The sequence below is a fragment of the Candida tropicalis genome, assembly GCF_000006335.3.
Source record: "Candida tropicalis MYA-3404 genomic scaffold supercont3.3, whole genome shotgun sequence".
NCBI lineage: Eukaryota > Fungi > Ascomycota > Pichiomycetes > Serinales > Debaryomycetaceae > Candida > Candida tropicalis.
The window spans coordinates 1,785,664-1,811,031 of record NW_003020055.1 but is presented as its reverse complement, the minus strand read 5'-3'; the positions used below and the strand labels follow the sequence as shown (position 1 = coordinate 1,811,031).

Sequence of the window (25,368 nt, the reverse complement as noted above, 5' to 3'; positions counted from 1 at the left end):
GAGATTATAGGAGGAGTAGGCCAAAGTCAAAAATGCTTCATATTAGATGAAAGGCCGTCAGTTTCTATTACTATCTTCGTGGTATTTATCTGAACCTTTACAAATTTATATTGATTATAATCTAGCAATTTTACCAAAATTGAAGAGACTCGGATTCTATCTGGTCTATTCATTTTTTATATACTTATTAATCTAATATATATAAAACATATTCTATTATTATTATTATTATTATTATTATTATTATTACAGATTACCAAGTAATACGCTTGTAGATTAATCAATAATTTCCATTACATATTTCGAGCCGCACGCGATGTTCAACACGTGAGAGCATAGATTCTTTATCCCCCCTCTGTTTTTTTATTTTCACACTATACTTACAATATAGATGTCACTTGCTAGATAAAACTAAATTGAGGGTATTGCTGACGTAGTTATTTTGAACTTTGATTAAAACATTATGGCAATCTAACCGTTGATGATAGTCATTGTGGTTATTTGCGTCACTGGTGTAATTCTGACTCGTCGTGAGTTTTATTTATATACCAACAAATCTTCTCTTTGATCTAATAAACCAATATCATGCTATTATTAACTGAAATGTCTTCCTTCCCCCCCTTATGTTTGCCGGATAGATCGTTTGCATGTAAGTCAATAATAGAAATACTTCAGAACTTTACTTATACATATGGGCAAGGACACGACCAAATTCGCAGCATTTTTTTTTTTTTTTTTTGGTTAAGAATTTTTAATTTTTTTAACCTTATGGACACGCCTTTTTTCCTATACTACTCACCAACACACTTTTTCTTTAATTTCATTGATCATTGAGTTCAAGTATAAAATATACTAGTTACAAGTATATTCTAGGAGACATTATAGTTGTCAATATAGAATAGAGAGATACTGTGTTTATTAATATTATCATCTACTAGAGAATAATCCAAACAAATAGTGTATTCAAAAGATTAACCAGCGGATTAGACTGGAATAGTAATTAAATTCTATTTTTTTATTTATTTTTTTTGACATATATATTAAATCGATTACTTGAATTATAACAGTTAATATCGATTAAAGTGATACCGCCATTAATATCTTTGACCAAACTAGTTAAAATCGATAATATAAACGAATTCGAATTGGGTTGAATTTTAATTTAGTTTAATTTAAAACAACGAGAAAGAAATTTTTATCATTGCAAAAAAAAAAAAAGGGAAAAAAAATCATTCAACTAAAGTTCAACCATAAATCAATTAATCGAACAAACAAGAACATCAACATCAACGACAACAACAAGAAGAAGGATCAGTTGTTGGATAATTTTTTAATAATATTGATAAGTTGCTGGTTTATTGTATTATTTATCGAATTTTGCATTCATTTTATTATCTGTTTCATAAAATCAAAGTTAAAGATTTTAATCCCGATAATTGTTCTTCTAAGTCATTTCACACATCTACACAAATACATTTTATTATAAAATAACATTAAATATCGAATTCACATAAACAAAATGGATCATTCAAATATTCCTGTGTTTAAAAGACCTACTAAACTACCAACAAGAGAAGAATTAGCGTTGATTTTTAATAATAAACAACAAAAAACATCTTCAAATTCAACACCAAGAATTCTTGAATTTACTACCAATAATAATAATGATAATCAACAACAAGGAAGTAATTCTATTGATGAATATCCACTGAATGAAAGTGTTTTAAATTCAGTACCCAAAAATATCATTCCAATTGTTCATGAACCAAATTTAGTTTCTGATTTTTTTACCGATTTAACTACAGATTTAAGTGATCCAAGATTATCTTATCAGATTAATGGTATACTTCGAAAATTCCCTCCTCCTATTCCACCTCCAATTCCTCCTCCAACTACAATCAAACGTAAATCTAAACCTCTTACAACCAAAGAACATCAACAGCAACAACAGCAACAAGACCAACAAGAAGTAGTTGCTGGTGATGCAGTGAATAATAATAATAATAATGATTATTCTAACGATTATGAAGACGAGGAGGATGAAGATGACGAAGATGAATATTATGATGATGAAGATGATGGTAGAGGTATAATGATTCCATTTATTTATCCACCACCACCAGTTGTAAATTATGATAAATTACCATTTTCACTAGCTTCATTTAAAAAGAAATATGAGTCTTTGTATAATATCAATCAACCAATTGCAAATAATGGTTCATCCACAGGAATAAATCAACCACCTAAAAGAGGTAGAAAACCTAAAAATGATTCAAGAGGGGTATCACCATTTATGAAATCACCAAATTATGATAATGAAAATTTAGTTTATGTTCAAGCTTTACCATTACCTTTCCCACCACCTAATTATATGAAATATCCTTTAAATTCAGATAAAGCAAATTTATTACCTAATAAAGTTTTCAATGAATTATTGGAAGCTAATGAAGAATTGCCTAGAATTGATATGGTTGTTGCTAGTGCTGCCGGATCATTATTTGAAATGAGACAACAAGCTGATAAAGAAGGATTTAATATTTTAGGTTTTGAACTTGATAAATTAAATCATAAGAAAAGACGTGCCACTAGTCGTGATGATGATGATGGTGATAGTACAGAAGTTTCCGAAAATGAAATTCAAGGCTCTGATGACGAAACTATGAAAGGTGGTGATACTGATGATGAAATGAATAAAAAAGTTAAGAATGAAATTATTAGAAATGTTAATGATGACGACTACGACGAGGAAGATGTGGTAAATGTGGATGATGAGGAAGATGAGGAAGATGGTGAAGAAGAAGAAGACGATGATGAGGAAGAAGATGGAACACTTGATGATAAGAAATATTTCCTGAAGATTGATATTAACAATTATTATGATTATTATCAAGGTAAAGAAGGAGTTACAAATGTATTCGAAATTAATATGACTGATCCAAAATTCACTAAAGTGCAACGAAAGTTAAGTAATATCAAAAACAAACCAATTAGTGAAACATATAAAAGAGAAGAAGAGATTGAAGATGTTTATGCATATCCTTCTGAAGCAATTAGTAATCTTTATCGAATTGATCGAGATGATTTTTTCACCAGTTCATCAAAAGAATTGGCTTATGCATCAGGCACCAATAAAGATAGACGTCGATTAGGATTAAGAAAATCAGTTGAAACTATGGAAGAATTTGAAAAGAAGTATCGTAAAGAAATATTTCAAATTAAAAAATATCAATTATTGAAAAGAATTGATGATTTAAAGAATTCAAAGATTGAATTTAACAAAAATTTGATTTATGATCAAGAATTGAAAAATATCAATGAAGAATTGGAAAATCAAAGAGATGTTGAATTGATTCAATTGAAAATATTTGAAAATTATGAATTATTGAAAAATTCATTAAATTTTTATAATAATTCCAATAAAATTTATAAAATTATCAATTTAGTATTAATTAATAAACTTGAAAAATTGAGAAATTTCTTTGAATTTCAAAAAAAGATGTTTCAAGATTATATTAAAAATAAAAAAGATATATTTGATTTGAATTCAAAAGAATCGAATAAATTAATACTTGGATTATCAAATAAAGATTATTCAGTTGAAATTAAAGAAATTTTCAAAAATTTAATTATTCAAGATTTATCCAATCAAGAACAATCTGAATTATCATCTACAATTATACCAGAATTAAAATTTGATCGAGTTGATAATAATAAACAAGTTTTAATTCATGATTTTATGCCATTAATAACACCTGAAGAATTTAATATCATTACTGGAGATTTATCACGTAAATCATTATCATCATCTTCATCCTCCTCCTCCAAAAATAAAAATTCAAGTCATAAAAATTCATCAACTAATAATAAGAGAATAATTCAAAGTTCAATTTATGAAAAATTATTAACTTCAGGATCAGATACAAATTTAAGTGATAGTGGTACAGGAACAACAACCAATAATAATAATTCAACACCAGGACCATTATCATCATCTTCAAATTTACCTAAACGAAGAACAGGAGGTAGAAGAACAGGTAATAATTCAGATAAAAATGGATATTCAAGTAGTGGTGGATATGGTAATCAACAAGGAAGTAATAATGGATCTAATTCAAATTTTAAAACAAATGATTTATTTAAAGAATTTGATACTGTTTATTCAGAAGCTAGTATATTAGCTAAAATAATGAAACAATTTAATGGTCCACAAATGGCTAAACCTGATGAATTAATTAATGATTTAGAATTAATGGGTATTGAAACTAAATGGCCAGTTCATAAATGATGATGACATTACTAGTACTATCACTACTACTACTACTGATGTTGGTGATGTTAATGATGAATGAATGATACGTTTTTTTACTATTTATTTCACATTTGTTTTTTTTTATTTTTATTTTAGTATATGTATATAGATAGTCATATAAGAAAGAATTGATTGAATAATTATATTATACATTTTAATTTAAAGATAAAATTTAACAGAAATAAGGAAATTTATTATAAAACAATATCAAACAGAAAAGTAGTTATTTATAATATATAAAATAGTAAAAAAAAGGAATGGGTGGTAATAAGAGAATAAAGAATAAGGAATAAGGGTAATGAATAATAGGTAATACAATAACAAAATAACAATTGATAATATAAAAAAAAGTAAAATAAAATAAAACAAGTTGGATAAGTTAGACTAGTTGGGTATGTTGAACTAGCAGGGTATGTTGTACTAGTTATACTAGTTGAACGGTGGGAAGGATGATGGTGATGATGGTGATGATGGTTGAAGATGATGGTAGCGACAAGTAAAGATTATATATAAATGTCAAGGATTTGATGAAAATTAATATTCTTCAAATTGAGCATAAATTGAAATCAAAACATTAACAGCACCAATAACATAAGGTAAATTACCTAAAGAATTAGTAGCATAATTTTGATATAAACCAAGATTAATCAAAGATTTATTAAATAAACCACTGATTAAACAATCACATTGTAAGAAACCAATTGAATTAGCTTGACCAATGAAATAAAATGTTAAAATTTTTGATAATGCAAAAATAAATGGATCAAAGCTATGAATTCTAAATAAATATTCATCATCTTCAATTTCAATAACTCTTGAAGTGAAATTAATGAAATAAGATAATAAACCAGGAATTAAAACACTTGAAATAATCCAAATAAATAAAGTAATTAAAGATTTACCATTGAATAATTGTGTAATTTCTAAAGTTGGTAAAGTTGAATTTGATAAATAAGGTAAATTATCAAAGAAAATTTGATGAATTAATTTATTTTCATTTAATGGAACAATTTTAGTAAAATTAAAAATAAAAATTAAAAATTCAAGTAAAATTTGTAAATAATTTAATGTAACTGTTGATGATAATTGATCTCTTAATTTTTCACTTTCTCTTAAATAAGTAATACCAACACAATCAGTGAAATTGTAGAAAGTTTCAATTGCATCTTCAGATTTAGCAATTATTGGATCTAATACCCATTCTTTCAAGTTTAATGGTGGTGGGGCTTCATAGTCTTTATCTTCTTCTTCATCATCATCATCTTGTTCCTCCTTCTCTTCATCGTCTTCTCCTTCTTCTTCTTCTTCTTCTTCTTCTTCTTGCTCTTCTTCTTCATCACCTTCTTCGACTTCCTCTTCTTCTTCTTCTTCATCATCATCGTCTTCTGGTTGTTCTTCCTCCTTTTGAATTTCTACTTGTTCTTCAATTTCAACAATATCATCATCATCAGAAGAAGAAGATTCAGGTAATTCATTATCATCATCACCTTTCAAAAATTTATTGATGATATCGATATCATCAGGATTTTCTTCAACATGTTCTTCAATTTTTTCAATTAATATAGTTTTACTTGTTTTTGAATTGATATTAATATCTAAAGATCTCAGCAATTTAGCCAATTCAGCTTTAGTTTTTTTCTTTAATAAGTCCATATTTAAATAATAATAATAATAATAACACTCTAGTTCTTGTTATACACTTAACAAATGAAACAATCAAACAAGAAAGAAAAGTAAAAAGTAAAAAAAGGGAAAAAGTTGTTTTGTTTATAAAGATTTGTTTTTTTTTTGTTGATTGTTGATTGTTGATGATGATGTTTTTTTTTTGCTTTCGCTTTTGCTTTGTGTGGGTGACATTGGAGAGAAGGAATTTTTTTTTTTTTAGTTCGAAATGTAACAAAATTGGCAAGAAGATGAACAAAATGTAAGCTATTCTGTTATATACATAGAGAGAGACAATGAGATGGATATTAACCATCATTGGCTATTACATCTATATTCATATTACTAGTAGTAGTAGCGATTCATCATATTACAGTGTTTAATGAATGGATAGAGTTGTTGTTGTTGTTGTTGATTTTTTTGGTCAGGACACGCACCTCATTTGAGTTCACATTGCTACCAATTTTACCATACTAACAAGCCTTAATAGCAATCAAAGGTTTAATTTCAAACTCAATTGAAGAACACATCAATGGTTTAACAGCAGATGACATGGGAAACGTGATTCTATTTTGACAATTCCCCCGTGTTGTTTTTGTTGGGTTAAAAAAAATTGACGTGATTGTTTATGTTTTCTTCTTTTGGTCAATTTGTAAACATATTACCAATTTGGGAAACACACATACTCAATTAGTGAGTTTTGTATACATTTACAAAAGTGCACGCCCTTGTGTGTCCGAATTTGGTAAATTGCTTACTTTTGTGATGAAAATACGACATTGTTTTGTGACACCACGACATTTCTCCAGAATCCAGTTTGAATTCTCTTTCAATGATGTTTCAATTGCTATTAGGCTAAACCAAAAAGACATTGGTCATTTGTTTAGGTGTAAATCAAGATGAAACAGTCAAAATGTTTATCTTTACTCTTTTTTAATGAGGCCCATATCAAAATTGTGAAACATCGAAAGGGGGTTTATACACCTACAAACCTATCCCCTTTTTCTTGTAAAAACAAGTTGATATATATATATATATATATATAGGTTAGAATACTTATCCATTGTAATTGACCCCACATTGATCTACTGAGTATCAACGTCAACGTCATTGGTGGAAATTGTTGCATTATACAGAAAACTCTAATAAAAATCAGATCATCTGTGTGTATTTTCCTATCCATCCATCGCACACACACTGATATTATTGCGGGAGTGTACTTTTGCACAATTTCTGATTTTTTTTTTTTATTTTGAAACTTAAGACTTCATAGATCAAGACTGAATCACAACTGGAAGAAGAGGTAGTATTAATAGTAGATATTGAATAACTACCGTACAGTCATGATAAAGGATCGGCTGGTACTACGAAGGAGTCTCATGAGGAGATATCCTATTTGTAGATTCACAACTTCACGACTACATAAACAAGAACATGCACAACAACAGTTTAAAGAACAACCAAGAGTTAACCAATTAGGTATTCAATATTTATCAAATGATTTACACAAGAGAATATTTCCAACTACTTCAACTAATGACTATTTAACTCCAAAATCAAAAGAATTGTTAGAAATTTCTAAAAAACATTTAGATACAAATCAATTATTAGGTAAAAAGACTCAAATTAATGAACCTATAAATATTCAAAATTTCCCTAATTTAGTTGGTAAATCATTAGATGAACATTTTTATAAATTAGGAATAAAATCAAGTGAACCATATCTTTCCATGGCTAGGAAATTTTTATCAGGAAATATTCCAATAAAACCAAATGAAAAAGAATGGATATTACAAAGTGGTTGGACAAGATATGAAATTGGTAAAGAACCGGAATTAGTTGAATTCCCATTAGAAGATGAATTAGTATTTGATGTTGAAGTATTATTTAAAGTTTCAAAATATCCCGTTATGGCAACTTGTGCTTCTTCAAAAGCTTGGTATGGTTGGGTATCTCCTGTATTGATTCAAATTTTAAATGGTGTGCCTAAAAATGAACTTGATTGGAATCATTTAATTCCTATGAATTGTATGAAGAAAGAGAAAGTTATCGTTGGATATAATGTAAGTTATGATAGAGCAAGAGTTTTAGATGAATATAACATTAAACAATCAAAAGCATTTTATATCGATGGTATGTCATTACATGTTGCAATTAGTGGGATTTGTTCACAACAACGTCCAACTTGGGCTAAATATAATAAATCGAAAAGAATGGCAAATGATTTAGATTCAAATCCTGATTCTGAAACTTTTTTAAATAAATCTATCAATATTGCTAATAATTGGGATCCTTCAGAATTAACAAATGATGAATTTCAAGAAATTTTAATGAAAGAATTCCCTGAATCTACTGTTAATATGGATATTGAAACTGACCCTTGGTTATTAAAAGGTTCACCTAATTCTTTAGCTAATGTTGCCAATTTTCATTGTAATATTGAATTAGATAAACATGATCGTAAAGATTTTGAATCTGAAAATCCTCAACTTTTAATTAATCGATTTCATAAATTAATGAATTATTGTGCAAATGATGTAATGGCTACATTTGAAGTTACTAAGAAATTATTTCCAGTATTTTTATCAAGAGTTCCTCATCCTGTTTCATTTGCTGCTTTAAGACATTTAGGTAATTTGATTTTACCAACAACTACTAAATGGTCTAAATATCTTGAATCGGCAGAATCATGTTATCAAAAAAATCGAACTGAAGTTACAAGTACATTAGAAGAAAGAGCAAATGAATTAGTACAATTTGTTATCCAACAAAAATCTGAATTAATTCCAGATTATGAACAAGATCCTTGGTTAAGCCAATTAAATTGGACATTGAAACAAGCAAAATTGAAAAAAGATGGAACTTTACCTAAAAAAGTAGCTTATTTAACCGGATATCCTGAATGGTATAGAGATTTATTTAAATCTACTGGTGGCAGAGAAATGAATTTAAGTTTAAGAACAAGAATAACTCCACTTTTACTTCGATTAAAATGGGAAGGATATCCTTTATTTTGGGTTAATTCTCAAGGATGGTGTTTTAAAGTTCCTTATGGAGATGATGAAGTTATTGAAAAATTAGAAGCAAAGAATTATATTCAACCTCAATTACCTGAAGAAGAAATGGATATATTAGATTCATTAAGAGCAAATGGTAAAGCTTATGTTTTATTTAAAGTTCCTCATCCAGATGGACCTAAAGCCAGATGCACTCATATTCTTTCTAAACAATATGTTAGATATTTTGAAGATGGTACATTAACATCAGAATATGAACATGCAAGTAAGATCTTGAAACTTAATAATGAAGCATCATATTGGTTAAGTAATAGAAATAGAATCATGGATCAATTTGTTGTTTATAATCAATCTTCAAAAACCAAATTTTTTGATACCAAGAAACAAATTAAAGAACATAAAGAAATGGCGATTATTTTACCTAATTTAGCCACTATGGGTACAATTACTCGTAGAGCTACAGAAAACACTTGGTTAACTGCATCAAATGCTAAAAAAAATCGTATTGGATCTGAATTGAAAGCATTAATTGAAGCACCAAAGGGATATTGTTTTATTGGAGCTGATGTTGATTCAGAAGAATTATGGATTGCTTCATTAGTTGGTGATTCAATGTTTGAAATCCACGGAGGTACAGCATTAGGATGGATGACTTTAGAAGGGGAAAAGTCTCAAAAAACTGATTTACATAGTAAAACATCAAGTATTTTGGGAATTTCTAGAAATGATGCAAAAGTATTTAATTATGGTAGAATTTATGGAGCTGGGATTAAATTTGCCAGTAGATTATTAAAACAATTCAACAATTCAATAAGTGATAAAGAAGCTAATGAAATTGCAAAGAAATTATATGATAATACTAAAGGAATGACGGGTCGATCCAAACATTTTAATAATAATCAACCCAAATTGTATTATGGTGGGAGTGAATCAGTTATGTTTAATGCATTAGAAGCAATAGCTCAACAAGATGAACCAAAGACTCCAGTATTGGGAGCAAGAATCACTGATGCTTTAAATGTTAAGAATTTAAAGAATAATAATTATATGACATCTAGAGTTAATTGGACAATTCAGAGTTCAGGAGTTGATTATTTACATTTATTGATAATTTCTATGGAATATTTATGTGAAAAATATGGAATTGAAGATGCAAGATTAGCAATTACAGTACATGATGAACTTCGATATTTGGTTAAAGAAAATGATAAATATAAAGCAGCATTGTTGTTACAAATAAGTAATGTTTGGACAAGAGCAATGTTTTGCGAACAATTGGGCATTAAAGAAGTACCACAATCATGTGCATTTTTTTCAGAAGTTGATATTGATTTTATATTACGTAAAGAAGTATCAATGGATTGCGTTACTCCAAGTAACCCAACCCCAATACCAAGTGGAGAATCTATGAATATTTTAGGATTATTGGAAAGATGTAATAATGGGAAGATTTTAGAAGAAGGCGATAAGAAAATTAAACCTTTGAAATTGACAAATGTTAAATATGTTAAACGAGATCCGGTGATATTTGAATTAGATAAAGATTTACCACGATCTTGTAAAATTGCCAAGGTTAAATTACAAAGTTCCAATGATACTAAAGAATGGAAACAAAATCTTTATGCATTTGCAAGAGCTAAAGGACGAGCCAATGATCAATTAGATTTAGGAAAAGATATTGAAATTGAACCACCTAAGAGGAAGAAAATTATTAAGAAGAAACCAAAGAGAAATGATTTAATCGATGTTGATATTCAAGTTAAGGATGAAAATTTAGCTAAAGAAATTATCAAACAATATGAAGAACCACCTAGATATTCACCATCTTTAGCAGGATCAAATGTGACTTATAAAAAGGATAAGATTCTCAGAAGTTCAAGAATAGTATCAACTAGAAATAATTCAACAACTCCAAGAAAGTCCCAAATTTTGAACAATCCAAGAGTTGTTTACAAAAAGGATGATGAGTTGTCAAGATTTGTAAATTCTGCACCACGTTCATCATCATCTGCATCATCTGCATCACCAAGGGGGATAATTTATCAAAGACGTAATTTATCAACACTGACAATGGAGATTACAACAAGGGAAAAACTACGACGTGGAATACGACTACGATCTTCACATAATTGATATGTGAAAATATAATTAATAAATTAATGGTTTATGAAATTTTTTTTTGTTTGTATTTAAATACAACAACCTGGTTGTTATTGTATTCTTAATTGATATGTGATTGTTTAATTCTAGAATAGTATTCCCCCCATTTCCTGATAAATATAGTCTACGATATTGTATTCCCTCCATGATGTTCTATTATACTCCTCCACTGATTATTCATTATTCCTTCCATCATAATAATTGATATAATCCCCATTGTTTTATAATTGGGGAGACTGTTTTTATTCTTGTTCCTTTACTTGATTTGTTGTTTGATACTTCCCTGGATACTAATAGGTGAAGTAGTGTTTAATATTATTTTTTTTTTGATAAAACCTTGGATATTTTGTTGTTACAATTGATTGATAAGACTTCAATCATTGATATTATTATACACCACAACTCCCAAGGATACCCACACATATATATGTGTTTATTATTATTTATTGATGGTTAGGTTAGAGTTTTTTTTTATTTGTTTATTTATTTGTGTTATATGTGAGTGAATTCAATTGTTATGTAATGATAGATGTAGATAGTAAATATTATCAACTATTCTTAGAATTATTCCTGATATCAATGTAGATTTAATAATGCCCCATTCCAATGGTGTATAACTCAAGGATCTGTTATTGAAGTGGTAATTGATATCTATACTCTTGTAAAAAATGTCATAACTATTAGACCAAATAAGAAAACAATGTAGTAAATCAGGGGAAGGTGGTCAAAGTTTATAAACATGAGATTTAAACAAAAAAATAACTCATAAAGAATTAAGGCCCCATTCTCCCTTTGCATTACAATACAATAGTTTATATATTGTACTGTGAATGTGTTTTTATCAAAAGAGTATCTCGATATATTCCTCGGAATAAATGTCCTATTCTTCCTATTCCGGTTTTGTGTTTGTTTAAGGAACCAAATCCGAGCCCGTTCGGCAATAAATGAAAATGAAAATGAAAATGAAAAAATTTTTCCATTTTGGTTTCGGCTACTTGCTTTCCTGAAAGATGCAATATTAGTTTGAGGGATTTTTTTGGATTGTTTATACAGGAAGATAATAGGCTGAATGAATGAATGAGTGAATGAAGAAGTAGAGATTAGAATGGGTATACATTAATTATGCATCTTTTATCAAACGTGCTGGATAATAGAATATTATAAAGAAAGTTATTAAAAATTTATATATATATATGGATTTACGAAATGATGTTGATGATGATGATGACGATTTATTAAAGACAAGAAATATCTTGAATATTTCTTTATTGTGCCGTAATATCCGACCCAATCTCCACATTTGAATCTGACTTCCAAGAAAGAATAGTAAGTAAAAGAAAGAGTAAGAAGAGGGAATAGATGAAAGCGGTAGGTAAGGTTAAAATAAATAAAAATTAGGAAAAGATAATGAATAAAATAAAATAAAATAAAATATGTAAGAATACACAAAATAGAAATAATTCTAGTGTAATCATGATGACGACAATATATTATAATTATTCTCTCATTTCATATTTGAGACTTCCGAGGGGAGGGGGAGGTAACAAGGGAAGGAAGGAACATTGTTTATTCTAATCTCATCTCGGGGGAATATTCTAAAGTAACTGCCATTTAGTTAATTCAAAAAAATAAATTGGTTTTCATCATTGAAGTGAAATAAGTTAGTATTTGAAAGAAAGGACCCATGAGTCAAATATCCATTAGATTATACTGCTACACACTAACATCAAATGTGGTCTGTATTAGGTTTTTTGTTTTCTTTATTTCTTTCTTTCTTCGTGGCTTAGGAAATTAATGTTTTGTGTATAAATAAACAAAAATATGTATGAACAAGATTATCGACATTGAAGTTGCTGGTTGTGTGAATAAACATGGATTATGTAGGTACTGGTGGTGGTGTCCAATAACCACTCAATTAGATATACTCCTTAGACTGTTATACTTCCCTTTACATCACCAACTGGTCAATATCAACATCAACATCAATATGACTGGTGATGATGATGATGATGATGAATATTATTAATGTTGGAATCGATATTATTGTGCACATGCACACTACCACATAAATGTATATTAATGGGCGTACAATTGGGAGCGCACTCCTTTAGTTCCGAACTCATACTAAAAAATTCCCTCAAAGCTAATAACCAGTTCCAATAAAAATTTTTTGCTATTTTTTTTTTATTAATATATAAAAACAAACAAATCCTTCCTGTTGGATTGAAATTTTTTTGAAAACCTTTTCTTCTTCTTCTTCTTCTTTTCTTTCTTCTTTTTATTTCTCTTAGTTTTTTCTTTTGTTTGGTAGTTAAGTAATTACTTCTTCTTATCTGTCTATATATCTATAATCATTTACAATGTTCCCAGCTGGTGTTATTTTAGTTTTCTGTTTGCTTTTCTGTGCTTTCCTTATCATTTCTGGTGTTTTCATCCAAAAGAAGATTAAAGCTAAGAAATCCAACCAAAGATTCTAAGATTATAATTAACTAATATCAATTTTTACCATCATCATTTCATTACATTACATCACTTCAACAATTACAAGAACAAGAATAAAAATTGAAGGAATAGAACCAATAAAATGAAGAGTCATAATGGGTTGTTTTTCTATTATTGAATCATTTTATAATTATTGTACAATTTCCTGTTTAATCTTGATTTCTTTCTTTTCATGAATGTTTTTGTTTTTGCATTGTTCCTTAATTTACCTTTCCTTTTTTTTTTTATAATGTCATTTATTAATCAATAATTTATCATCATAGAGTGAATTCCAAATTTTATATCTTTCTTCAATCAAAAAAGTAATTAAAAATCATTTGAATATGTGGGTTTTTCTTTCTCAATTGATGAATGTATAACTATATTTTCATTTGTTTATTTTTTTACATTTTTTTTTTAATTTACGTTTTATTTTCTACCTGTTTATATGTATATCTTGAATATATGTAATTTAGTATTCTACATTTACCATTGAATATCTACTATCATTCTTACCACTCTCTTGAAAAGTTATACGATTGTAAAACAAAGCATAAGTTGATGAATGCTTGTATTAATCAACCAATATAGTTGCGACATTTCCTGTTGACTCATGTCGTGAACCTTTTCTGCATGTCGTACAAAACAAACAACAACAACAACACCTGATTGGGAGATTTTCATGCAGAAATTATCCACTGGCGCACGACACCCGAATGCAAAAATTAGATTCAACAACAATGTGGACATTCGGACTGATAATTTCCATTGGATTTTATTGTCGATTCAACAGATGACCTTTTCAATTGATAATAACCCTTCCTTTCTATATCTCTCTCTCTCTCTCTCTTTCCCCACATTTACTTGGTCATTTTTTCTTGGTAGAACCGTTGAAATCAGTTACAAATTATCAACAAGGTGTAACAAAACCTACAATATCACCCATCTCAATACACAAAGTACAATAAATTAAAAATTGATGAAATTTTCTTGCTCTATTTCATTTTGCAGCTATTTTTGATTACTCTATTTTACTCTACTCATCATCATCGTCTTCGTCTATCCAATAAGATTGTATCATACCAATTAATGCCAATCCACTCATAATCCACCAAATTAACCAACCAATTTGATATTTATCACCAATTGACATCAAGTAACCAAATACGATTGGACCACAAAATCTACTTAAACTAATAATTGACATAGCTGAACTATTAACATAAGCTCTATATTTCTTTTCTGCAGCCCTATGATTTAAAATAGTAACTTGTGGCATACCAGTACTTGAAGCCAATGTTTTCAAACTGGTTAAACAATATAATAATATTGGGGTAAACCAAGTTGGAAAATTTGAATTATAATCATGTTTAGTGAAAATTGCAAATGGTACAAGGAAATAAACAATTGGGAAAATGGATACACTTAATCTATACCCTTTAACAGTACCTAATTTTGAAGTTATAAGTGGAAATAAAACTAATACAATTAACATCCCCATAATACCAGTTGATGAGAATAATGTACCAATATAACTTGTATCTAATCCTAACCCTCCAGTAATTAAAAATGGGAATTGAAGTTGGTCTGGTTGAAATCTAGATGCTAAAAAAACTGGTAAAAATTCATTATAAGTAACACTATGTAATGAAATAATAAAATTACCTGTAATAACACCAATTACTTTTGGTGTAAATGCATTTGAATATGTTTGTACTCTCAGAAGTGTAGGTTGTTGTTGACGATCCTCTTGCTGTCTTTCAATATCCTCATCACTATGAATGGAGGCGACCTCTAATTCTGGCTCAGCTTCTGGGAATACATCTTCAGCTTCTGCAGTTTCCAATAATGCAGTTGTTTCATCTGGTAGCAGATGTTGATGTTCATCTATTGGAGTGATTGCTAAATTAGTAGCATTCCATGGACGTATTGGTGATTTAATACCGATTTTACTTAATAACCAATCACCTAATTCAACTCCATAATCTTTTCTATATTTATAAACATCATGAGTTTCTTCCAAAAATAAAAATCCACAGATTAAGCTAAACCATAAAAATAAAGCAACAACTACGTTACTTAAAGCATATGGAAATCTAGTAATAAATTTTTCATAAAAATCTTCAATTATTCCATTAGTTATAATAGTATCATTATGTTGATTTTGATAAGGATTTTTCTTACTTGGACGCGTTAACCAAGGTGAACCACCAATGGCAGGACCAATAATTGCACCAAAATTAAATAATAAAGGCATAGTCATAAAAGCATAAGGTTGATGTCTTTTTTCAGTGGCAATTTCTCCAATCATTGTTCTTAAAACAGCTACATTTCCATTCAATACACCAGCTAAACTTCTTGCTAATAAAGCCCAATAATAATTTTGACTAAATCCAAATAATAATAAACTTAAACTAGTACCAAACAATCCCATTAATAAAATTGATTTTCTACCTATTTTATCCAGTAATTTCCCCCATTTAACAGCAAATAAAAATTGACAAAATGCAAATGATGAAGCTATATATCCTGAATATTTAGAGATTTCTTGCTCTGTTGGAGATATTTGAAAATCTCTAATCATGAAATAAATATATGGGAAAATTGAAGTAAATGCTAATGGTTCAGAAAATCTAATTAAACAAATAATTACCATTTGTCGAACTGGAAAATCTCGAAATGTTTCCTTATAAGATGACATCGTTATTAGCGGGTGGTTTGTTGATACTGATATTGAAAAATTTTTCTTTTTTATATTTCTTTAAAGTTATCTATTGAAATTAAGCGAAGAAAAACCAAAAAAACTAATTACTAAGTAAAAAACCAAAAAAGATAAAGAAAAATTTTTCACTATTGATACAATGGCTTAGGGGCGGGGGTAATCTGAGACAGTGGGACAAAACACGTGGATGAGATATTTTAAAGCAATTACATATGGATAAGATCATTAAATGCAAAGAGATATCGCATTTCTTCACCTCAACCAGATTAACAGTAGTTTATAGATGTGTACCTTAATAGTGGAACCCGGAATTATGTCTTAAAAACACCGAATCGGGAAATTCTCCAGATCTCATAGTTAACGCACCGCCAACAACAAACAAACTAAAAAAAAAAAAATTAAAATCCATCATCGCCAAATTGATAACAACAAACTTGATAACAACAAACCATAAGCAACTACTAGTATCATTTGAGTATGGAAAGAGTAAATTCACGAGATACGTTTTCAACACTAATAGAAAATGAAGAACAACCATCACAAGACGATTTACCCGTTGAGGATACATCAGATTTGATTTCATTAATATCATCTCAAGATACATTAATTAATCCTACTATTAAAATAATGAATCAAAATATAACTAATTTTACTCGAATATATACATTGCCTTTAATATCTAATTTTTTACATACAGGAGTTTATTTATATTTAAATTGGAATGATATAATATTAAATAAACCACCATTACTTTCAAGATCATCAACCAAATTCACTATTTTTAAAAAAACTCCCCTTTTAATAATTCATAAACACGATCCATTAACTAATAATAAAGAAGAATTTTGTAAAGTTGAATTTAAAATTCATAGTATTCATATAACTTATTATATTTTAGAATTTCCAACGTTGAATAATTTACGAGTATATTTAATTAATAATAATAGTTTAAAACCAACGGTTGATTTTATTTATAATGATAGTAATTTTAGAATATTTGGAATCACTGGAACTACTTCAGCATTAGGTACTTCACCAGAAATGAAACTTTATGTAATGCCAAATGAATCAAATAATTTATTAACATATAATAATGAATTTTTAAATAATGGTAAAAAAATTAAAATTGATAATAAATTAAGTAAATTAATTAATAATCAAGAACAATCTAAAATTAATCAATTATTAAATGATGAGAAACCAATGGTTGATATACCATTAGCTAGATATTTAGATCAAAGAGATGTTAAAATTAAAATTGATACACAACAAAAACATATTATTAAACATGGAATTATTAAAATGTTTGATTGGAAAGATAATAATTCACAAGATGATAATAATAATGATGTAAGTGATGATATGTTAGTTATTTGTTGTATTATGTTGGTATTAAGAGAGCAAGAATATAGAAAATTCAAAGGTGGATGAAATGGAAGAACTTTTATTTTGTTCAACACAAATTTCAAATCATTTCGTCCATTCATGCTGATGGGATTCATGAATATTTCTTGACCATTGTTGATATTGTAAACAATTGACAATGCTACTAACACCGAACCTTCTATACTGTCAAAGCTATATACTGAACTCAAATAAAAGTTACAATTGCTTTACCAATACCCACGGATGATATATATATATAGGTTGTAGTTTGTAAGAAGTTGTTATGAATAGCATAAACGTAACTTGATATACATTTTTGCTACTTCTGGTTAAACCAGTTGAAATGCTTTTTCTATATTAGGAATAATAGTAACATTTCCATGTTGCATCGTAAACTATATATAAAAAAAAATGTCTGAAAACTCCGAGCCAATTAAAATCAACAATTCCAACGGAGTCAGGGTAAGAAAGGCACAAGCTCAATCTTAAACGAAAACAAGGGGGAAACAGCAAACAAGACGAAGAATAATGGTGATGAATATCATGATGATAAACTATAAACTTAATTGATTGTGGGTTTTCGTTTTTATAATTAATAATAGGAAAACGTACAACTGGTAAATAAATCATTATAAGAGATCATTATTGTAAATGGTATGATTGTTAAACATGATGATGATTAATTCTACTCCTCTGTTCCAACATAACATATCATCCCCTCCTTTCCTATCCCTTTCTCCAATGTACATCTCCCCACCACCCGATAAATATGTATATGTTTCATGTGGTGAACAAGAAAGTATTGATTGTGTACGTATAAACTAGAGCAACATTACTTATCTTGAGAAATTAGTCAATTATACATCTACATATTTAAAAACAGAAAGTAAGAAGTGGAGAAGAAACACAATTCAAACATCCAAGTACAATTCATAGTGATCAATAAACTAACCAGTGCATCTGATATTAAAGAACAAAAACCCATTTAAAAGCAAAATAATATTTATATATATATTAAAGTATGATCATTATAATTCAGCCACCCCTTATTCTCTAACTTGAATTTCGGAGTCGTGTGGAAATGCACAATTGACTATATTGCATTTGTACGTTTGAAATTTGCACCCAAAAAATAAAAGAATTGGTCCCAATCACACGACCTGATAATTAATCATCATTTTCAATAACATCGTCCTCCTCCCCCACTGTAAAGATACAAATGAACAATAATGAATGGGTAAAAAAAAAATCTAGAACAGCTCATACAGAATAATAATAATAATATAATAGAAGAAGAAGAAAATAATTGTATTCTTGATTCTTAAAAATAATCAAATACGGTAAAGTAAATGTCATACAAACGGCAAGATAAAAGACAATAGAAGAACCAGTAGAAACAAAAATAAAGTATCAGCCTCATCTGTTCAATAATTTCTCTTAACCATAACTACTTTCTCACTCTCTTTCACTGGCCCCCCCTCCCCGTAAGCGATCCTTATTTTGGAACAAAATTGAGATTCTTTAAAAAGAAAAAACACAAACAAAGAGGAGTGAAATTAAGATTTATACGGAATGGCGGGGGAGGAGAAGGAGTAAGAATAAGAAGAGATAGTGGTTAGTAGGGTGTGAAGTTTAACTCTAATTATAGACAAAGTGTGTATATACACATACATACATGTATATATATTTAAAAGTAAATGTATCATTGATTAAATGTAATTCGTATGGGGATGGGGTTTTGAAGACTTCATCACCAGATGGAGTCTGAGATGGGTTGGTTTGCACCATACGTACAGGTACCTTAAAATGTGGGGAATTTTCTAACATGGAGGATGAGGATGAGGAGCAGTAGCAGGAGGGGAGGAAATGAATATATTAGGGGGGTTAGTGACGACATATATCAATTGTTTTGTTTAAATTGAGGATGATGATCAGCATAAGTTGTCTTAGATATATCTTTGCTCTTCAACCCTGGTCAACATCAACAACCGTACGCTCTGTTGATATGTTGATATGTTAATAAGTTGAGTTGGTAGTTCTGATTGTCTGTGAGTGTCTGTGTGTGAGTGGGTTATTCCGAGTTCCCCCGCTTTGTTCATAAATGACTGAATTTCTATTTTTACCTAATTGGTATAAATTGTACACCAAAGCGGGGAAAAAAACGAGACAGAAATAATAAAATAATGTCTGACCCCAACATTTTTTTGTACTCTTCTCTGTTTTGTGTCTGATCTCACCGCAAATACGCGACAGACATTTCTCCCCATTAAATCGAGAGCATATAAACTCCACCAAATATCCTTCCTTTCTTCCTTCCTTTTTGCTTTCTGTTTCTGGTTCATAGATAAAAATTTCCAATTTCAATTTCAGTTTCAGTTTCAGTTGTTGTTGTTCATATTGATAGTAACCAATACTTTATTCTCAATTTGTATCATTTTAGCATTAGCATTAGCATTAGTATTGGTATCAATAACACTTTACATCAATTAAGAAGCAATGGCACAAGCACAGAAGAAATATGTATGTGCTTTCTGTGCAAGAGCATTTACCAGATCAGAACATAAACAACGCCATGAAAGATCTCATACGAATGAAAAGCCATTCCATTGTTTGCATTGTACAAGCTCATTTGTAAGACGTGATTTGTTACAACGTCATTGTAGAACTGTTCATAATACTAATTTAAATCCAAGTTTATTACCAACTAATAAATCTTTAAATAATCCAACTACAAATGCAATTGAATTAACTGATAATAATAATAATAACAACAACAACAATGGTGATGAATTTCAAGCTATTCCAATGAGAGGCTCTTTTAGTTTTGATACTCAAGATCAACAACATAATAATCATCTGCAACAACAAGCACAACAGTATTCTTCTGCATCATTTGATTCGTTCAATATGACACCTTCAAATTCAACAGCTAGTGAAATAATACAAATGATTCCTACAACTACTGGTTCAAGTCCAACAAGTACGATTGGGAGTAATACTACCAGTACAAGCAACAACAATAATCTGGTTAAACGAAGGAAGAAATCATCCGATGATGGTTCAAATAGATCAGCATTAAAAGAACATCATGATTTAATCCATTTATTATCAATTGCTAAGAAATTATCAAATTTATTATATAATTATGATTCAATTGCATTATCAAATTGTAATTCTCCTTCAATTAATGAAATCTTTCTTATTGGTTATTCACATTTAACTCAACAATCTAAATTATTTACAAATTTTGATAAAATTTTAAAAGATTTACTTTATTATTTAGGTACCTCATATTTAACTACTCAACAATTGAATCAACTCCATCAGCAACACCCGCAACAACTTGGTGGTGGTGGTAATGCAAACGACGGGAATTCAACTGGTTCTTCTTCTTCTTCTTCTTCTTCTTCGTCTCCGCATAATTATCAATTTAATAATTTCAAAATTGGCATAAGTTATACCATAATATCATTAGGTTATATAATTGATAAGAAACCATCAAAATCACTTAAATTTTTCAAAAAATCATGGAATTTATTGATCAAAAAACTTATACCACAATATAACAATAACAACAACTTGTTTGATCAGATTGAAATTTTACATAATCTATTTTTATTATCTTATGTTTATTTACAGTTCAATTTGGAAGGTTTTAATATTAATGAATTTGAAAGTTTAGAAGATACTGATGGTGAACAAATTTATATCAATAATGAAGTGATACTTAATTATCTTAATGATATTAGTTTTATAATCATTTCAAATCTAAAAGATGTTTCAAATTCTCCGGTGTTGTCTGGTGTCTCCAATTCAAATGATAATTTAATTGATAATAATATCAATTTATTTTGGAATATTTACATCTTATTATCAACTTATTTAACTAATCAACCTCCTCCAAAAGTGTATCCTTTATTTTTAGAAAGATCCGTTAAGAATAATGAGTCATTGTTGAATATCATGCAAAAATTCTGTAAATCTTTTATAAATATTGATGATGAACAATTGAAAATGATTATTGTTTCAACTTTATCAAATGAATTAAAAGATCACAAGGTAAACCAAACATTGTCATCATCATCATCAAATTCATCTTCACCAACTACATCACATCACAATAAAATGACCATATATTCAAATAAAAACATCCTTCATAATGCAATCATTCTTATAAATAAATCAATCAACAATCATAATAATCATTATCATCATAATAATCGTAATCAAGATATAATCAAATCCGACGCTACCAAATTGTTTGAATTGTTTAAGAAGAATCTTATTGTTAATAGTCCATTGAAATTTCATGAATTGTTTAATAATTATATCTTTATACCCAAGAACTATTATAATTGGCAATTGTTATCATTAACATTACAAGAAATCAATGCTACTTCAATCAATTCTTCTATTATGAATACTATTGAATCTTCCAATGGGAATTTCCAAGAATTTGAGAATTTAATTAAAGGGAATTTCTTTGATTATAGAAGTAATACCATTAATATCAATAATAACTTATTGATTGTTTCATATCCAATTATATTTTTCACCAATTATTTAAGTTTAGAAAATATGATCAATTTGACGAGTTTGAATAATTTACAATTTATAAATTTGAATTGTTTAATTATTGAATGGTATTTAATTATGAACAAAGTATTGATAATGTTGTTTACTGATGATATGACTAATTTTGAAGATAATTATATTTTACAAACTTTGATTTATTTGTTGTTGGATAATAAATCTTGTTTATTAAAGAAATTAAATATTCAAGATAAGAATAATAATAATAGTAATACTAGTCAACATGAGCAATATCAACAACAGCAACAACAAGAAGAAGTTGGTGAATTATCATTTAGTCAAAAATGGTTTTGGATATTGAAAGTTAAATTGGATTCTATTTTTGAAAATTGGTTAAATTTCATTAAAGATTCAAAGAATAATACTAATGTTCAATTTAATAATAATTTAATTGGATTTAAAATCAATTTGAATAAAATGTTAAATGAATATATTATTACTGAAGGATTATCATTTAAAGATGAAGATCAAGCCAATCCTAATCAACAACAACAACAACCTATTCATCAACCTCCTATTCAACAACCACCAACTGTATCTCATCATCAATCACAAGAATATGTTCAAACTAGTTCATATCTTCCATTACAAACTTCAATATCAAATAATAGTACAAATAGCTTTATGAATTTTGATAATCAACATCCATTTAAAAGATCAAATTCAATAACAATTGGAATATTAGCTCAAACTATGGTTGCTGACGAATCAAGTCATAATTCAACAAATCAAAATTCACCAAATCAAAAACATCAACCACCAAGAGTATATAATTCTCAACAACAACAACAACAACAAGTGGTTCAACCTATTCAACAATATACTAGTTATTCTGCTTATCCTCCACCACCTCCAATATTATCAAATTCATCAAACAATAGTCTTGCTAATACTACTACTACGACAAATTCTAAAGCTGATGTGTTATTACCTCCAATAAGGCGTGAAGAGAGAATGACTAATAAATAAATAGCGGTGTATAATTATTAATTGTAACGTATAAAATTGAAGTGAAGTGAAGTGAATTGAAGTAAACTATAATTTAGTAGATTGAATTAATATATCTTGATGGAAAGATTGTAAATTCCATAATTTAATTAAATTTTCATTTAGTTGTGAAACATCTTGATGACCTAAAATCATACAATAATAGACATATTCAATTATATCAATTGGAATTATAAACAGAAATGAAGTATTTTTTTCTAATTTGAATTCATTAATATTATCAACTATAGGAATTCTAACATTTGCATTTGAACAAATTAACCCAATTAATAAATCATCATTTTGAGTAAATAATCCACCTCCACTACTACCATTCCAAACATTACATGAAGTTATAATTAATCCATTAATTTTTGATTTAATTCCAATTTGTGGAATTATTGAATAAATACAATTAATTTCACCTTGTGAATAAAGTGGATTCATACCTGATTGATAAAATAATCCATAACTTAATGAATATATTTTATCTCCTTGATTATATTTCCCAATTCCTTTAATTATAGGAATTGAATTCATGATTTTTTGATTTTGTAAATCTTTGATTAATATAAATGCAAGATCTAAATTTTTAATAGGAATTATTATTTCATCCTTTGATGATAATTGAATTATTTGATTTGTGGGTAATTGAATTTGACATATTCCTTTTTTAGTATTTGATGAATATGGTTCAATTACATGTTGATTTGTAATTAGTATATTTCTTGTATAATGAATTGAAGTACCCCAAGTACTATTTCCTTGTGAATCGGTAATTAATAATGGTAAAATTGATCTTGATTGTTTTGAATCAACTTTAGTGATCTTCATACTAGTCATATCCGACGATCTTTCCCGAGGTCTTACATCAGGTATCTTTTCTATATTTAAAAGACTAATAATTTCTTGAATGTCAATAATTACAATTAAATCACCATCACCATTTCTTTTCCTTAAATTTCCAAATATTAATCCAGATAATACTTCACTATTGTTTTTTAATACAATCCCACCATTTAAATTTTCAACATATCTTATATCAGTTAAATAAAACCCAGTTGAACATTTCCCAACTATATTTCCAAAAGTTTGATAATTTGAAAAAATTAAAGAATTTGTAAGATTGAATGGATATCCTTTGAGTTTAATCCTGTCAGATATTTCTAATTCATTATCTAAATTAATCATTTGTCCAGATTTACTCAATGACATAGATGTAAGTTTTAAAAGTTGAACTTTCTTAGTAGATTCACGTGGAAATGAATCAATAGGAAATAAATCAAATCCTTGAAGTTTATTAAATTCAATATCTTTAAACTCTCTAATTCTTCCCATCCCCCACATAACATTTTCATCATCCTCCTCCTCATTATCAATGTCTTTCTTGGGAGTTATTTCATTTATGATAATTTGATAATTTGAAACATTCGGAATATGATTCAAAGTCAATACAAAATCATCGATAATAACTTCTTTATTATCCCCATCTTTTATAATAAGATGTATTCCTGATGAGGCATATATGTGATGTTTATTCTGATACCTTATTGCAACAGGATTATACTCCCATTTAGCCATCTCTTCTTCCTGATTATAGGTGTGGGGTTTGAGTTTTTAAAGCGATATCGGGAATAATTTATTTTTGTTGAATTAGCTGGTCGTGTGAAATGATACCAAATCTTGTGATGAAAATTTAAGAGATCTCTGAAAACACACATAAGATGTAAGATTCTACAATGAACACCCATTATTGATTCATAAAAAATGTAATGCGAAGTATACTATGAAAAGGCAATGTACTAAAAAGATTCCACATCTCGGTTGTTTTTACATTGCCATTGGGTTAATCAACATGGGAACAATCACCTGGTGAGCGATCTTCCACTTAGTTGTCTTATGTCTTCATTTATGATATGCTTACTACTTGTATTCAGGCATGTTGTTGCATTATATAAAAACTCATATTGTTCCATCTGCAACTTAATCAGTTATCAATTCATACAGCTCCATCAATCCGATGATGATGATGTATACGATGCGTGTACTTC

At 28.3% G+C, this 25,368-nt stretch overlaps 7 protein-coding genes across 7 annotated transcripts; 4 read left to right on the top strand and 3 right to left on the bottom strand. All coding sequences in view use genetic code 12, as the record gives it.

Annotated features, from left to right (window-relative positions):
• Window positions 1-1,519: 1,519 nt before the first annotated feature.
• FGR47 (Fgr47p) lies at window positions 1,520-4,285 on the top strand (the record flags this gene model as incomplete). Its single annotated transcript, XM_002548506.1, has 1 exon — window positions 1,520-4,285. One exon carries the CDS (start codon window positions 1,520-1,522, stop codon window positions 4,283-4,285), a length of 2,766 nt encoding a protein of 921 aa, XP_002548552.1.
• Window positions 4,286-4,843: 558 nt separating this feature from the next.
• CTRG_02848 (uncharacterized protein) lies at window positions 4,844-5,962 on the bottom strand (the record flags this gene model as incomplete). The annotated part of the gene is made up of 1 exon (XM_002548505.1): window positions 4,844-5,962. The coding sequence occupies one exon, from the start codon at window positions 5,960-5,962 to the stop codon at window positions 4,844-4,846; it is 1,119 nt and encodes a 372-aa protein (XP_002548551.1).
• A 1,352-nt stretch (window positions 5,963-7,314) lies between these two features.
• On the top strand, window positions 7,315-11,121 carry CTRG_02847 (DNA-directed DNA polymerase gamma; the record flags this gene model as incomplete). The annotated part of the gene is made up of 1 exon (XM_002548504.1): window positions 7,315-11,121. The coding sequence occupies one exon, from the start codon at window positions 7,315-7,317 to the stop codon at window positions 11,119-11,121; it is 3,807 nt and encodes a 1,268-aa protein (XP_002548550.1).
• Window positions 11,122-14,665: 3,544 nt separating this feature from the next.
• Window positions 14,666-16,330, bottom strand: CTRG_02846 (uncharacterized protein; the record flags this gene model as incomplete). Its single annotated transcript, XM_002548503.1, has 1 exon — window positions 14,666-16,330. The coding sequence occupies one exon, from the start codon at window positions 16,328-16,330 to the stop codon at window positions 14,666-14,668; it is 1,665 nt and encodes a 554-aa protein (XP_002548549.1).
• A 498-nt stretch (window positions 16,331-16,828) lies between these two features.
• Window positions 16,829-17,782, top strand: CTRG_02845 (uncharacterized protein; the record flags this gene model as incomplete). The annotated part of the gene is made up of 1 exon (XM_002548502.1): window positions 16,829-17,782. One exon carries the CDS (start codon window positions 16,829-16,831, stop codon window positions 17,780-17,782), a length of 954 nt encoding a protein of 317 aa, XP_002548548.1.
• Window positions 17,783-20,233: 2,451 nt separating this feature from the next.
• TRY5 (Try5p) lies at window positions 20,234-23,299 on the top strand (the record flags this gene model as incomplete). Its single annotated transcript, XM_002548501.1, has 1 exon — window positions 20,234-23,299. The coding sequence occupies one exon, from the start codon at window positions 20,234-20,236 to the stop codon at window positions 23,297-23,299; it is 3,066 nt and encodes a 1,021-aa protein (XP_002548547.1).
• A 66-nt stretch (window positions 23,300-23,365) lies between these two features.
• CTRG_02843 (uncharacterized protein) lies at window positions 23,366-24,898 on the bottom strand (the record flags this gene model as incomplete). The annotated part of the gene is made up of 1 exon (XM_002548500.1): window positions 23,366-24,898. The coding sequence occupies one exon, from the start codon at window positions 24,896-24,898 to the stop codon at window positions 23,366-23,368; it is 1,533 nt and encodes a 510-aa protein (XP_002548546.1).
• Between the last annotated feature and the right edge of the window lie 470 nt (window positions 24,899-25,368).